This window comes from Protopterus annectens, chromosome 9.part0 (genome assembly GCF_019279795.1).
Source record: "Protopterus annectens isolate FY-2018-M chromosome 9.part0, PAN1.0, whole genome shotgun sequence".
NCBI lineage: Eukaryota > Metazoa > Chordata > Ceratodontiformes > Protopteridae > Protopterus > Protopterus annectens.
In genome coordinates, this window is record NC_056743.1 from 854,682,167 (window position 1) to 854,698,629 (window position 16,463).

At 39.5% G+C, this 16,463-nt stretch overlaps 1 protein-coding gene across 1 annotated transcript in view; it reads left to right on the forward strand.

Annotated features, from left to right (window-relative positions):
- The window catches only part of LOC122811604 (E3 ubiquitin-protein ligase TRIM69-like), a 118,674-nt gene that overhangs the window by 42,091 nt on the left and 60,120 nt on the right, over positions 1-16,463 (forward strand). Inside the window, exon 2 of the mRNA XM_044083562.1 lies at positions 2,370-2,465. Within this exon, the coding sequence (XP_043939497.1) occupies positions 2,370-2,465 (96 nt within the window). The remainder of the gene's footprint in view (positions 1-2,369; positions 2,466-16,463) is intronic.

Consider the following 16,463-nt stretch of genomic DNA (forward strand, 5'->3'; position numbering starts at 1 on the left):
TGTCCTTCTTTGGTTATTTTCTTCCTTGCTGTATCTGAAGACTTCACAAAAAGTCCCTGTTGCTCAAACTTCCTTCTTTGTATGTTCCAGATAACAGGATGCCATTTACAGTTATGTCTAGCCCATAAAAACAAGCTAACTGGACAAACATATTTACAGTAAAACTAAGCATGTTTAATTTTCACAGGTGTCAGACACATAACCGTTATTACTTATCTATTCTTAACTGCTTTCGTAAGCAAATTGTCTTCTGTGGTTCAGCCTTGCAGTTTTTGCTATCACAAAGAAGCATTTATTTCAAGTTAACCCTTGCTTTGCCAGTCAAAACCTTGTATTAATAAGAAGCATACATCATTTGCATGGAAGCATACATTTAATTGCTTTGGTGAAAGAATATTTAATCTCTATCGATAATAAGCCCTGGTGGAAACTTAGGGGACAGCAGTAGCTGAAGATGACCCACTACACCATTAGTAGGTTATCAGCATGGATTCGCTTGTGCGTAGATGTTTGTGTTTGCTTGACTAGTCCAGAATGTTGCTCAAATACATTTATTAGAAGCGTAGTGTGCAGAAACTGTGCTGCTGCTTCCTGATCACTGATTTTCATTTATTTGTGTAGTTTGTCAACTGGGTTGAGCTCCATTGTCACTGGGGACTTGGGAGCACTACTTGATTAACTGACTTAGAGTTGCACAGTAAGCAAACTGAGAATGAGAGGGTCAAAACCAGGACTGCAGAGTGAAACTCATTAGTAATTTGTAGTCTTAATCTTTTGCACTAACCCGCCAATCTGTTGTAGCCCCTGCCAATGTCTTGATTTACATAAAGAACAGAAAATGTTGATGTATAATTCCATTGAGAATTCAAAATGTAAGAACGGTGTTTAATAGCGAAGAATGATGAATGAAGTTACATCTGAAATATTTTCATGGAAACAGGAGTGGGCAGGTTAGGTGGACTAAGTGGTCCTTATTTTGTATTGTTGTCTACAGACAGATGCTCAAAAGACATTCTGTCTTACGTGACAAGTCATATCCACTTGCACAGAATGTCTATAACAGATAAAGGCTAATATAAAATGTTGTTTGGTTGCATTTGTCAGCAGTTGTTGTAATGCCCCTAACGTAAAGAGATTTTCCAGAAGCAGTCTAATACTGCTATTCTACTTACGACTGATACAGAATTACACAGCTTATTGTTCAAATGTTGTGTATTGGCGCTAAGAACATATATCAGTGTGGTTTGACACAGGTCAGATTTTAGGCCAGAATATGGGGTGACTGTTTTTTTTAAAGCCTGTGACATACAGTATTGGTATAGACCTACTTTATCTAGTGCAACCATGGCAATAGGTCTTCGTCACCTTGGAGTTTATCATTTTCCAGAAGTGGGCTGCTAAAAGTCCGCTTTCTGGACAGCATAATTGTATAAAATTAGGTATAGACTGTAACAGATAAATATGAAAAGGTCTGTAAACAGTCCTTGAAGTGAGGTTTTATTCTTTCATAGAACTGAATAACAGATCAGATTGCACATGATTTACTCTGATGATTTATTTAAGGAGCTAATTGGTCAGTGCTGCTGAGGTCTCGTGGCATCTCCTGTTTAGTTTTGAAGGCCAGATAGGGAAAGGGACTTTCAGTTGGTTGACTGTGTGCAGTAGGTGGTACATCTCTGGATATAGATGATATTGCTGTTTCTTTATTGTTGCGCTTTACTCTACTGTATTTTATTTTCTTGCCCTGGTTTGTGGATAAAAGAGCCGTATAGGATCAGTGCACGAGTCTGATAAATCAATTTCCAGGTTAGTCCAGGACGTGATCCTTTGTTGGCTTTTCCATGTAGATCAGAAGTAATTTGTGGCATTGTGTGTATGGGGCACAAGGGAGGGAGATGATGGACTGCCAAGGCATACTCCGTAGCCAGGTACAACATGCAGAGAACACTTAGCAGTGATGCACATGCAGGTTTGGTACGTATTCTGTACTTTGGATTGCACTGTCATCAAGTGGACGCTGTATTTACCTCACCTGTGACCTCCAATAGAGATGTCCGAACTGTTGCTGCATGCCCCTTTTCCATAAAGGATGAGAGCATGCCTTCAGCTGCTTGGTCTGGTTTATTCTTGGCTGGCTCTACCCAGCAGCTAGAGTCCATTTCTGATGGGACCCATTTCTCCAAACCAATGGCAGGTAGTGTAAAAAAAAAACTGGGATTTCCAGTGTGTTTCTCATGATAGCAAGACTGACAATTTTTGTAGAATGGACATTGTATGTCAACATAAAGAGAAATAACCATTCACCCTGTCCTGTAACCGATTCCATACTTAATAGCAGGATATAAACTTATTTTGTGTTTCCTTTTTAGCTCATGCTTGACCACTCACTGAATTCTCTGCTACAGGAGAAAGAAAAGCTTGTGGCATTTCACTCTGAAAAGGAGATGAAGAAAAAACAGTTAAAAGTAAGTTTTCTTACATATGTATATATTTTGGGAAGTTTATCAAGACAAATCGTGAATCTCTGATCAGCGGGTGATGTTTTACTTATTAAGACTAGATGGAAGTACTTTTGTTCCCCATTTCAGATCAAGAAAAAATGGCTTACCAGACAAGGATTGCTTGACCCAAATAGTCTGCTCTTAATTTTGTGGACTTTAGGATGGGGCTTTGAGACCATTTAATAGAATTGAAAAGTGAATTAATTATTGAATTAATTATGTTGGCTTGTGCATCAATACATTGCTTACTCTGTACTTTGTATATCTTCATATACTTCTTGATAGAATTATATATTCAGCATTTACAGAAGCAAAACAAAACATTGGTATACCAATAATTGTCTGTGACTCCAAAACAGACGTGTTATTTAAGATGTATTACAACTAATTAGAACTAAAGATGCTTACCCTTGTTTAATAGTTGGAGGCCCCCATTAGATTGTCCAGCTCGTGTTCCATGCTTCTATTGTGTAGTTGTCACCAAATGAGTAACACAGTTAATGTCATAAATGGGGTGTAGGAGAAACAGAATGTTATTGCTTAAATGATGTTAAATTGATACCTGTCCTGAAATGTAATTTTCAGATGCAGTTTTTGCAGCAATTTTTAATTTCAGAGTACCTAAAGAGTTGCTTTTCAAATTCACGTCTAAGAAACAAAAAAAGTGCTTTTAAGTATTCTTCATAGCAGTGTCCAAAATCTGCATGTGATGACTGGTAGCAGGTTGAACCCCACTACTGCTGGCTAGTTTGTAGTCAGGAGTGGTTTCCCTCCATTATATTTCTAATTTTAGCTATAAAGAGAGAGTTGAATGTAGGCTACAGCCCCCAGTAGTTAATGATAGTAGCATTCCAGTACTGCTGTCACTGATAGTGTCAGACACAACAGAACAAACTCCCTTCTACTGTCGGTAAAATGAATGATAATTACAAGATACAAAACAAGTGTGTATTGTTTCAGTCCAGAATTTCTCCAGTTGTAAACCATAGTGTTCCATCTGAGCTATCTCCTATGAAAGCTACACCCTTGGAAACTAGGAAGGAACAGGTGTTAGCAACACACAAGGATAAGTGCTGATATTCATAAACATGGTATGCATTGCATAGGGTTAACTTCAGGAAATGGACGGAAAAAGGCCCAGTGCAGTTAATAGAAAGTGTTCCAGGGCTGGATCTGTCTTGTATCACAGTGGTTCACATATGGATTCCCTTCATGTGCCTGAGATGAGTGTACTGGGCTGATGTTTTCACAAGTTTGGATGCTCAGTGTTGTATTTTCCCATTTGTGTTTTTCTTGATGTGTGTTGTAGAGATGTCTGAAGCATCACATTTTACTGTGCAGCTGTTACTCTAAAATTGCATTGGTTCTAAGAACGAGTGAATCATATGTTGTTTTTTATACAGATAATTTTTTCTGCAAATTGCAGTGACTTAATAGTGAGAATAATAAAGTAAGAAGATCAGGGCTGCAAGTGCATCTCTCTCAACTGTCCAGATTTTCACAGAATGTCTAGATTTTTCTGTCATAGTTTTGGTCTCTTCATCATCCAACTTGTGGTTTTCCGGCAAACTAGCCAGGATTGAAGTCACTAACTAATGAAAACATTTGAGTTTCAGACTTTATATTCCTCTGAAAATACATGCTAACAAAATTCTGTTATTTTAGCAATGTTCTAAGTTTATAAGAGCAACATTTAAAATCTGTCCCTATTTTTGGGGCTTTGATCCCCCCCCCCCCATTATTTTAGGCTTTATCAAGATTTCTTGCAGTAAGAGATTGAGAGATATGCTGCAGGGGTGTCTTGTTTTTAACTTGCAGGTGGTGTATTTGCATGAAAATTCATTCCTATATCAATGTTGCTTTTAGGAACATTTTGTATTCTAAAGAAAAGAGGGGTTAAATGGTGAGGCATATGCAATCATATGCAGATATGCTGTAGTGACTGAATTTCACAACTACACAGTTTAGGGTTAGCTGTACTAAGTACCAAGGCTGTCATTTAACTTAGTGCGGCAAACAGATCTGTCAGTGGGCAGTATGATGCCCTTCATGGATGCAGGAGTTTTGACTGATCTTTTAATGTCACTATAAAGCTGCCCAATGAACATAGAAGTCCTTGTTATTTGCTTAAAAACCTCAGCTTTGGCCGGCTAAGAACTTGCTATATTCAACTGGACGTATAAGAGAATTTAAGTACCTTTATCTGCTCTTTTTTTTTTTCAAAAAAATACAGTATTTAAATTGATTTTAACTGTGTGGAAGGAATATTAGCTGAACTGGAAGTTAGTCAGTGTTTGCTGAATTTTGTTATTTGCTAGTAATTACAGGTGTGGGGGTAGTCACATTCTTTGATTTCCTGTCCTTGCCTATTTAAGTGGTACAGTGTGAAATATTTTCTGCTTAAAAACCTCAGCTTTGGCCGGCTAAGAACTTGCTATATTCAACTGGACGTATAAGAGAATTTAAGTACCTTTATCTGCTCTTTTTTTCCCAAAAATTACAGTATTTAAATTGATTTTAACTGTGTGGAAGGAATATTAGCTGAACTGGAAGTTAGTTAGTGTTTGCTGAATTTTGTTATTTGCTAATAATTACAGGTGTGGGGTAGTCACATTCTTTGATTTCCTGTCCTTGCCTATTTAAGTGGTACAGTGTGAAATATTTTCTGCTTAAAACCTCAGCTTTGGCCGGCTAAGAACTTGCTATATTCAACTGGACGTATAAGAGAATTTAAGTACCTTTATCTGCTCTTTTTTTTCAAAAAATACAGTATTTAAATTGATTTTAACTGTGTGGAAGGAATATTAGCTGAACTGGAAGTTAGTCAGTGTTTGCTGAATTTTGTTATTTGCTAGTAATTACAGGTGTGTGGGGTAGTCACATTCTTTGATTTCCTGTCCTTGCCTATTTAAGTGGTACAGTGTGAAATATTTTCTGCTTAAAAACCACAGCTTTGGCCGGCTGAGAACTTGCTATATTCAACTGGATGTATAAGAGAATTTAAGTACCTTTATCTGCTCCTTTTTTTCAAAAAAATACAGTATTTAAATTGATTTTAACTGTGTGGAAGGAATATTAGCTGAACTGGAAGTTTTCATTCTGCTCTTCAGTTAGTCCCACACACCCTCCCTGTTTTTGTTTTGGTGTTAATCTTAGTGGCCTTGCAACTGCCCGCCCCTCTTGTAAATTTGTGTTTGGATACTCCTTCTGGGCCCATCTCATTTGCTCACTCAACTGAGTGCAGTGAGATCATATTCTGATTTCAGGCACTCCTACTGTGTACAAAGAGAGCATCTGGGAAACAGAAAAAAAAAATTTAAGCTTGTTTCCTGCCTTTCCTGTTAAGTGGTATAGACTATTTGTAGGCTTCTGAGCCCCCAAGCCCTTCTGTGTTGGAGGGAAGCCTTCTAGCTTAGTTTTTTTTCTTATAACTAGCCAGTTTTCTAGTTTCAGCACTCAAATCTGTTTCTTTGATCTCAGCACTTGTTCAGGAAAAAAAAAAAATTCATCTGCTTTTACTGTACTTGTGTTTCTACCTACTTTTTTACTTTTGCATCATCTTAAAAGTACTCAATTGTATTTATTACTGCTTGGTGTAACTCATTCTAAGCCTTTTGGTTTAAACACTTGGGCTTCGGACCAGTTGTTTTGTGCTGAGAGGGTTTGTGGTCTGCACTGTAGTGGCAGAACAGGTAGCTTACATCCTTCTAGGTTGGGAACTGCTGATTGAGGGCTCAGTGTCTGTTATTCTAAAAGTGTATTAATTCTGGTTTAAGCACTTGGGCTTTCAGGCCAGTTATTTTACATTAAGAGGGTTCGTGGTCTGCACTCTTGTGGGAGGAGAGGCTGGACTCTGCCCTTCTGAGCTGGGAATTTCTGGTTGAAGGCTTATAGTGCATGCATATCTGAACTGCTTCTTACTGAAGTTGGTGCCTTGTTTGCTGTGGCATAGACTGGATTCGGGCCTGCTGGATCTAGCTTTGTTTGTGTAACTTGAGCACTAATTCAGGCATTCTCTAAAGTATTCAATTGTATTTATTACTGCTTGGTAGTAACTTGATTAAAGTGTAGCTATCATTCTAAGTCTTTTGGATTAAGCACTTGGGCTTCAGACCAGTTGTTTTACATTAGGAAGGTTTGTGGCATGCACTGTGGTGGCAGGACAGGTAGCTTTCATCCTTCTAAGTTGGGAACTGCTGATTGAGAGCCCAGTGTCTGTTATTCTTAAAGTGTATTAGTTCTGGTTTAAGCACTTGGGCTTCAGGCCAGTTATTTTACATTAAAAAGGTTTGTGGTCTGCACTCTTGTGGGAGAAGAGGCTGGACTCTGCCCTTCTGATCTGGGAATTCCTGGTTAAAGGTTTATAGTGCCTGAATATTTGAACTGTATCTTACTGAAATTGGTACACCTTGTTTGCTGTAGCATAGACTAGATCCAGGCCTGCTGAATCTAGCTTTGTTTATATGCTTGTTGTTTGTTTGCTTGTTATTTACCTGGAACGCTAATTCCACCTAATACGCGGCTTCTCAGCGCTTCTGTGGATCACTAGTGATATCTGCATTGCTTACTGTACTTATTTTCTTGTTTCACTTGAAAGAAAGTTACTGTTTGTCGTTTTTGCATTTAAGTTACCTGTAACACATTGCACTTAAGTTACCTGGCACTTGCTCACTAAAGCAATTATATAAGTCAGCACTAAAAATTAAAAGCACTACACCCTCACTCCCCACTGGCCCTGGTTTTCAATTAATAAGGAATTCCCAATATTATTCTAGCATGTCCAAAGGTCAGTTGTCAATCTCCTCTCCGGTCCAGCTGGTGAATCCGGGAATCTTGAGGCAATGTTACAACTGCCTCATGTACACAGACAACCCTCTCATCCTCCCAACAAATTCCAACACATGTGAGAGATGCAACCATATAGCCAAACTGGAGGCTAAGCTCTCTCAACTCAGTACTGGCATAACCAGTCAGGAGGAGAAGGAAACCACACTCACTACAATTCCAGTCTCACATAGACCTACCACGACAGCAAACCAAACACATAATCACACAAAAACATACTCAGAGGCTGTAAATAAAGATCTGCCGAAGCAGCAGAGACCTCCATAGCAGACACCCAAGCAGCCGCTACCCCAAAACAAAACACGTGCAACACATATCTCACAAAGCCAGTGTGCCAAACAGTCACAGCCCTTAAGACTAAACAACACACCTGATACACTCGTAATAGGTGACTCTATCGTCAGGCACACTGACGTCCCGCTCACCAGGCTGAACAAGGAGAGGGTCACGGTGAGCAGCCTGTCGGGCGCTAGGATCCGCCACATAACACAAGCACTCAGGTCACTCCAAGGCAAGTACAAATATGACTCAGTCATTGTCCATGCTGGTGTGAATGACCTGAGACGTACCTCCCTGGACTACATGAAAAGAGACATAAAGGAGCTCTCTGAGCATGTAGCCCAGGCCGGTATGACCCTGACCTTGAGTAGCATCTTACCCTCACCAAGAATTATGCCACAATATGAAGACAAGATGATCAATTTCAACAATTGGCTTAAGTACTGGTGTCATTCAAAGGGGATCCAATGCCTGTCAGCTTGGGATGATATGCTCGACAAGCCACAATGCTTCACTAGGGACGGCTTGCACCTGTCACCCCTGGGCTTTCGGATATTGGCAAAGGCTCTTGCTACCCCCATAGTGCCTTTTTTAGGCAAGGCTCAAAAGACAAACCCACCTCCATAGGTATCACAAGGGATAAGAAACTAAGAGTAATGCTACTCAATGCCAGAAGTCTAAACCTCAAGATGCACGCACTCGAAACTCTCCTCAGCATGGAGAACATCGATATCTGTGCAGTAACAGAAACCTGGCTCAGGGCTCCCAAGACCACCCCATCACTACCAGGTTATACCTCATACCATGCTTTTCGGCCCCAAAACTTGGACCGAACCACAAAAGGAGGGGGAGTATCGATATTCATCAAAGATACCCACACCTCCAGGTTGGTGGCAAAGCACGAAGCATCAGAGACTATCCATGTGCAACTAACAGTGGGTAAAACTGCCTTCCAGTTTATAGCCTGCTACAGACCACCCTCCCAAACCCAGGAACCCCACTCGGCCTTCCTGAGAACACTGGAAAATATGAAGGTCTCTCCAAACACCATTATATTGGGCGACTTCAACTACCCAAACATAGACTGGGAGCATTACTCTAGCTCCAACACCCTAGCCCAAAGGTTCCTAGAATTTATAAACTCAAATGCTATGGAACAACTTGTTACCACTCCCACAAGAGGGAAAACATACTGGACCTGATCATCACCAACATGGGGACTCTATGCTCCAGACCAGAAGTGTATCCCTCACTGGTAAGATCAGACCATAAACTAATCTCACTGGATATTCACATCCCGACCCCACCCCTGCCCAGAAAACCACAGTGAAAAACTTCTCTAAAGCAAATTTCACACTCCTCAAAACTGAGGTGGAATCCTTCAAAGCCCCCGGGCCTGTGGAAAATACGGCCCAGACCGCAGAATCCTTTATAAACACATTCTATGAACACCTTCAGGAATGCATGGATCATGCGATCCCAAATAAAACCAAGACCCAATCCTCCAAAGGCAGACATCCTGTCTGGTGGACCCCAGCCATAAACAAACTGTACAATAGAAGGAGGAAGCTACTAAATGATAGAGCAAAATCCCAAAAAGGGAAGGCATCACTGATCAGTATTAGCAAAAAACTACGGGCACACATAAAATTGTCTAAGGCTAGCTTCGAGAGAAAAATTGCACAGGACACTAAGGATAATCACAAGGCTTTCTTTAGTTATGTTAGGAACCTGGGTGGTAATTCCCAGATATGCTCAGAATTCGTCCAAAATGACAAAATATACACCGAACCCACAGACATTGCCAACATCCTAGCTGACAGGTTCAGCGCAAACTCCCCTCCCCACCAAAAGGGCAAATATCTATCCCAGCAGAGTGCTGCCCCCCCTGACATCTCAGATGCTCAGGTAAGAGCTGCCCTCTCCAAAGCAAAAAACACAGCATCAGTGGGACCAGATGGTGCCCCGGGCTGCGTCCTAAATGAACTCCAAGAAGAGCTAAACCCAAACATAAAACTACTGTTCAATCTCAGCCTTACTACAGGATATGTGCCCAAAGAGTGGCGTACAGCAACAGTGGTCCCTCTCCATAAAGGTGGTGCCTCAACGGATCCTGGAAACTATCGCCCCATCAGCCTGACTAGCTTGGTCTGCAAAGCTATGGAAAGGATCATCATGGACCTCATAAATAAAGATATTGGGGACCTACAAACACTGGATCCTACCCAGTTCGGCTTTGTTAAGGGCAGATCCTGCCTCTTAAACCTGGTTGATTTCTTTGAAACAGTCACCAGGCCATTGACGAGGGGAAGGTGGTCCACACAGCCTACCTGGACCTCGCAAAAGCCTTCGATACAATACCCCACTCGGGCATTATAGATAAGCTCACCAGCTTAAATATAAACCCCTATGTCACTAGATGGATTGCAAACTGGCTCAAGGACAGAACCCACATGGTTAGAATTGCTGGAGCCATGTCAGACTCCAAACCAGTTACAAGTGGTGTCCCACAAGGCTCAGTTCTGGGACCTCTCTTGTTCGGTATATATTTCTCGGAGGTACAGGCCAACACGGAAGGACTGTGGCTGACCAAGTTCGCAGATGACTGCAAACTGGGCCATAATCGACTCTTCAGTCGACACAAGCATCCTCCAAAAGGGCCTCATAGAAACAGACAACTGGTGCCAGAGCCATGGCCTCAAGCTAAATGCCAAAAAGTGTATAGTCATCCCCTTTGGCAAAAACAAAGTGCCCACAAATTACCACATAGGTGGTAATCCATTAAGTACAGAAGAAGTAATTAGGGACCTGGGGACCCAAGTTGATAGCAATCTCTCATTTGACAACCACGTGGCCAAAGTGGTTAGAAAAACATTTTATATAGCCTACTTAATCATGAAGGGATTCACATCTAGATCAGGGGAGGTCATCGTGCCTCTTTACTCATCCCTCATCAGGCCCATAATTGAGTACAATGCCCCTTTTGGGATGTACCTTACCAGACACCTGCAGCAACTGGAAAGACCCCAAAAGTACCTCACCAAGAGGATCAAAGGGCTCAAACAGATGCCATATGCTGCCCGGTTAAAGAAACTCCAACTCTACTCAGTGGCATACTGCCTGTTCAGAGGCAATCTGTGCCTGACGTATAAAGCCATGTCCAACCCGGAATTAATGGACATGCTGCACCTCAGAAAATCCAAATCCCATCGAGCTACGTGCTCGAGTGACCTGAACCTCAGCACTGAAATAAATAGGACATGCTGGAGGGACAGATTCATAACCCAGAGGCTCCCTTCACTCTGGAATAAAACCCCAGTCCAGGTTAGGCAGAGTCCCTCATTGACTCTCTTCAAGAGGAATCTTGATGAGTGGATGGGAGATTGCAGGTTTACCCCGGGTATCACTTCTGTGTCACTGTTAGACAGAGGCACAGTATACTAACCTCGAAAAAGGGCATAGCAAAATAAATTTAAAATGGGTGGCGAAAGCCAAACACATTCTGGCTAGGCTTATAAATGCCCTAGGGCAGATAGCCTAGTATGAACCTATGAACCTATATTCAGAGATGCAGTGACACACAACAGAATATAAAAAAATTAAGTCTGTTGTAGTTTGTGACCAGGCATTTGTATACATAGTTCAGTACAGATACCTGACTTCATGCCGTGATGAAAAAGATGACTCTAAAATGTTTTCCTCCAGCCCCCCACTGCTGTAGATGGAGCACATTATCTTCATAGTTACTCCTAATGAATATTAGGAGTTCCCTGTGTAGGAAAAGCCAATAGGGATTTGAAACATTAGCATGGTGAGGTCTCGTACAGACAACAGTATTCTAATGTGATGCACATGTTGCCTAGTGCACATTAATGGGTAAAGGTTCACATTGGATCAGAGCTTTATGAATTGTTTGGCTCATTCCTTTGTACCATGTACTCTGTAGTTGTGTAGCACTTGTTCCATGTATTAGTAAACATAAACTCTGCAGGATCCTAAAATACCACACACATGCAGCCACAAGAGTGTTTGTGAATGTGTGAGTTTGTGTCTGTCTGCTGTATTGATCAAAACCAACAGTACAAGGTACTGCTGTAGTACTTACACTTTCATGACAAATACTCTTAATAATATTAACTATCTTATCACTATGCTTGTTAAATTGCAGTCATTGGTGGGTGCACAGTATGGCAGTCTATCTAAATATGTATTATGCAGCACCCCCTGGAAGACAGTGTGCCTTTCTTAACATTGTGCACTGGCTGCTGCTGTGCTCCTTGCACTTCTCCAACATGTGAAAACACCAATAGCACTATTGGCTTGCAGAGTACATAGCATGAACAGTGTGTAGTGCTGTTGCCCATGTTAAGTGATTTACTGTGACTTGGGTTATAGCTGGAAAAGGTCAATGGATCAGCCAGTTGCCTATTTGTAAATGATAAATGAAAAGGTAAAATAAAAATCATGCTAACTATTGAGATGCACTACAGTCGGGTTAATCTGCTTTATGGAAATAGTCACTGTCCTGAGTCCATGTGCAACTGCCCCACTTTCTCTCTCTCTCAAACACGTACATACACACCCACACACAAACTAACAACTGGGTATGTGACTGTATGTACATATGTATGTTTTGGTCTTTAATAGGTAGCCTTTCACTCCCAAATGTAGTTTGCCAACATCCTTCAATGCTGAGCATGGAAGCTAAACTGATTACTTTTCAAAGTATCTCCATGAATCTTTAAAAAAAAAAAAGAAACACCCCAAAATCCCCTCAGTAATGTTTTACATTGGGTACACATGAAGCCATGCTGTGTGTCTTGTGTAATTTTGGGCTGAAGTGTTTAGAAAGGAGCTGCCAGACCTTGAGATTAGATTTGCGAGCAGGGGCTATAATACTACAAGAGTGAGAGATATCTTTACACAAGTTGGGGGAATGAGGCAAAGTGTAGCTAAACCTTATTTTTCGGAAAATAGAAGTACTGTCTATGATAAAGGGAAGTTAAAGATGAGTGGTGGGACTACCAGGATGCCTGTTCTGTCCTCCAGTAATACGAGACTAATTTGAGGTATACTAGAAATGTTGGCCCATTCTCACTGCTGATGAGGACATCAGTAAAATTGCAGGGTCCAGTCCCACATTTGTTTATAAGAACATGAAATCCCTCAAAAGATTACTGTGCTATCCTAAGAGATGTTATGATATACATGATATGAGTGTTGTGAAAACTACCACACTATGTTTGAAATGCAAGAATTGTGATTGTATTGATAAATCTGGGAAATTCTGTCACCCAGATTTGCATAGGAATTTTGTCTTTAAGGTAGCTACCAGTTGTGATACTAAACACATTGTTTACCTGGTCCATTGTGGGTGTGTGCAGTTCTTTCTGTTTAGGCAAGACAGACAGGAGGTTAAGGGATAGAATACGAGAACATTTGTATTACTTCAGGAACAAAATGATGAATAGTGCCTTAGCTAAACATCTAATAGATACTGACCCCACACATCAGTTTAAATATTTGGTTATCGGTAGAACTGTGTTAGATGGGAGGCTAGCAGATGTAAACAATAGGACAGAGGTCAATGAAATGAGATTGATAGTTCGGTTAAGAGCAGACTATGGTAAGGGGCTTAATGACAAGGTAACATTAAAGCCCATGTTAAAAGCTAGACCTCTCTTTAGGTAAAGTTTTATAGGCCCTTATTCTAGGTCTGTTATTTCTATCCCTGTCCAGAGTATATGCTCTATATATACTCTTTTAACAATCCCCCTCTCTCCTAGGTACACTTACTGTGAATATTGAGTGCATTGTTCATGTTTTCTTGCTATGGCACTTGTATATGTTTTTGTACTTATAAAATATTGTATAACTGTATAAATATATGTAGGTTGTTTATATATTGCAGGAATGTTTTTATTCAGGCGCTGACTTGCTTTTACATTGTAATGTGTTAACTAAGACTGTATTTCTTTATTTTTTTTTATTTCACTTGCTGCTAATTGTCTCCAACTGATTGCATACATTAATTGGATAGGCTGTGCCTCTTTGAGAAGTATATAATATTGCTTTGTTCTTTTACTTTGAACGTCTGAGGAAGCAGTATTCGAACTGTGAAACCACTTACTTTTTTGTTAATAAACTACCTAATCTGGCTCTGGCATCGTGTTGCACTGCTCTTTTTTGGATTATTGGATTTCTCTATACTCAGGGCAGAGCAATTATCTGGTGTTGCCTGTTTTTTTTTGCTGTTTCATTAGATTCAGTTTATGGTAAGCATTTATATAAACTAGTGTTTTTATTATCTCTGAATGTGATATTTTCAGACAGTTGAGTATTTGCATAGAAAAATTACTGAGAATTTTAAATTGTCACACCAGATTTCATTTCGCAGCTGTTCCCTTGAATTTTGTCTTTACAACTAAGAGTACACAAACTTCAACTTGCAAATTGTTATACAAAGAAACATCCCGCAAAATGCTGCTTCAAAATCTCACACTTAGAGGTGTACACTTTTATATATGTAGAGAGAGTACATTTTTCAGAAGGACAAATTAAATGTGCGTCCGCGTGTAAATATATTGTGTTGTAACTTTATAACTAACGGAAAATATTACTTGTTCGGTTGCTCCTAAAAGGAATTCTTTCCAACAGAAAAATGTTTTAATGAATGTGAATTGTTGCTCAAAAAAATCTGATAGTTATATTTATAACTAAAAGGGCACCATTAGTGCAGTTTGCAGGTTGTCTATCCATGTATCTTACCAAGAAATTGTTACTACAAAATGCTATACAATTTTTAAGATAGAGCTTCAGAGATTCATAGCTCTGGATAAGTAGGAACACAAGTTATGAAAATAGGCTCTAAAATACATCACCCTGCACACTTCCACTAGATTTTGATTTATCATTCAACAAACATGAACATATTGCTTTTTCTCTCGAGGCTGATATCTCAGCTAAGCTGCTTTTGTAAAATTGACGCTAAAACCAGTAATTGTTTTGTCACCAGTAGTGCCATTTTCCAACATTAAGTGTTTAGATAGAAAAGATGTTACTGAATGCCAAACTGACACACACAAAAAATAAAACCTGAAAAATAAACTTGCCAAAAAACAGAACTAAAGCACCTTTTATTTTATATTGATCATGTTTATATTTCACTTAAATTCGTTTAAAGCTTAAAATCATCTGAGTACCAGTAAACAGTAAAACTTCACAATAAGTAATGCATTTGTTGCTCATTAAAAAGCCATTAATTAAGTCAATAAACTTACTATTCAATAGATATTAAAACACATTCTGCTTTAAAATGTTAGTAAAAAAAATAGCATTAATATCCAGTGTGCAGATTATATTTCTGTAACTGAAAGGACAGGAAATGAACACCACATACAAGACTTAAAAAAGAGTAAATAAAATATATAGTATATATAACCGTAACAGTGTGACTGTGTCTATTTTAATGGTTTAACTTCAGTAAGCATCTTATATTTGTTCGTTTAAAATTGGATGGTTCTATTTAGGGTCAAGTTTTGCAATTCTGTTGCTTGCAGTACGCTATTGAAATCAGTTTATTGACATTTGATTTACTGGGAAAGTCTGACTGGGTAGAAGCCCATTTTCAGCGGCAGTCTGGGGAGAAGAGCTCCAAATTATTACAAAGCATTTTAAGAACAATAATTATACAATCTTCAAAAATAAAACAAAAATATCTGCAATTTAAATAGTTATAACAAATTAGACATAATATAAAAACATTGGTGAAGAATCAATAAAAGGTATATGACAATTGTTTTAATATCGGAGAAATTTTAGACAGTTTGTAGAGAAATTAAAGGTAAGTTAGTGTAAGACAATGCAATATGAAGTGAGGAGGAAGAGGCTTATGTTATATTTAGAGACAGAGTCAGGGAAGAGAATTTGGATAACTATAAGGAAGTATGTGAAAAAGGAAGAGTAAGGAGGTATGAGGAAGAAAAGCTACTTGTTCACATTTAGGGATATAGTTTATCCTTGTTTTGAGCAAGAACAGAGCCATATTTTAGCTAGGAAGTCTTTGAGTGGTTTTAAAACGTGGGAGGGAGGGTAAGCACTTGATGTATACAGATAAGGAGTTCTAGGCCTTAGCAACCTTATACGAGTACAGACAAAGCCCAGCAGATTTTCTAGGTTTGTAGACAGGAGTTCTGGATGGCAGTGACCCTCTGGGAACATAGTTATGCAGAGTGTTTGTTTTTTAGTGCTGGACAGGAAGATGTATGCTGGATAATTTTATAGGTGGTAAGAAGTTGTGTAAATGCTAGTTTATGTGGCAGTTCTAACCAACTTAGGCTTTTCAGTACTGTACGTTGGCAGATTCTGAAAGGGGTATGTGCTGCAAATTTAGCAACTTTGTTATAGCATTGTTCAAGTTTTAATTTTTGTGAAGCCTGGATGTTAGTTAGGATGTGAGTGCAATAAAAAAGAATGGGGAGGAGATGAGAAGTGGCAAGTGTAGTTTTAGTTGCATCAGTGAGAGTTTTTGGCTCTGTAAATCACCCCTAGTTTTTGATGAGTTTTTCTTCTGCAGTTTTGTATATGCAAGTCAAATATAAGATTATCATCCACTGTCACCCCTAATAGTTAGCTATGAGAAGTGACTTCAGTGGTTGTATTATCAAGAGAGAGGACTTAAATTTTGCTTTTTTGTGAGAGATGGATTGGGGGGGGGGTAGTAGTTTGGTCTGTTTTGGGTTGAGCACGAATTGTGAGTTAGGAAGCCATGTGTTACAAGCTTCCTGAGTAATTTTTTTGGAGGTGTACCATGTTGTCAGATGTCCAAATGAGAGTGGA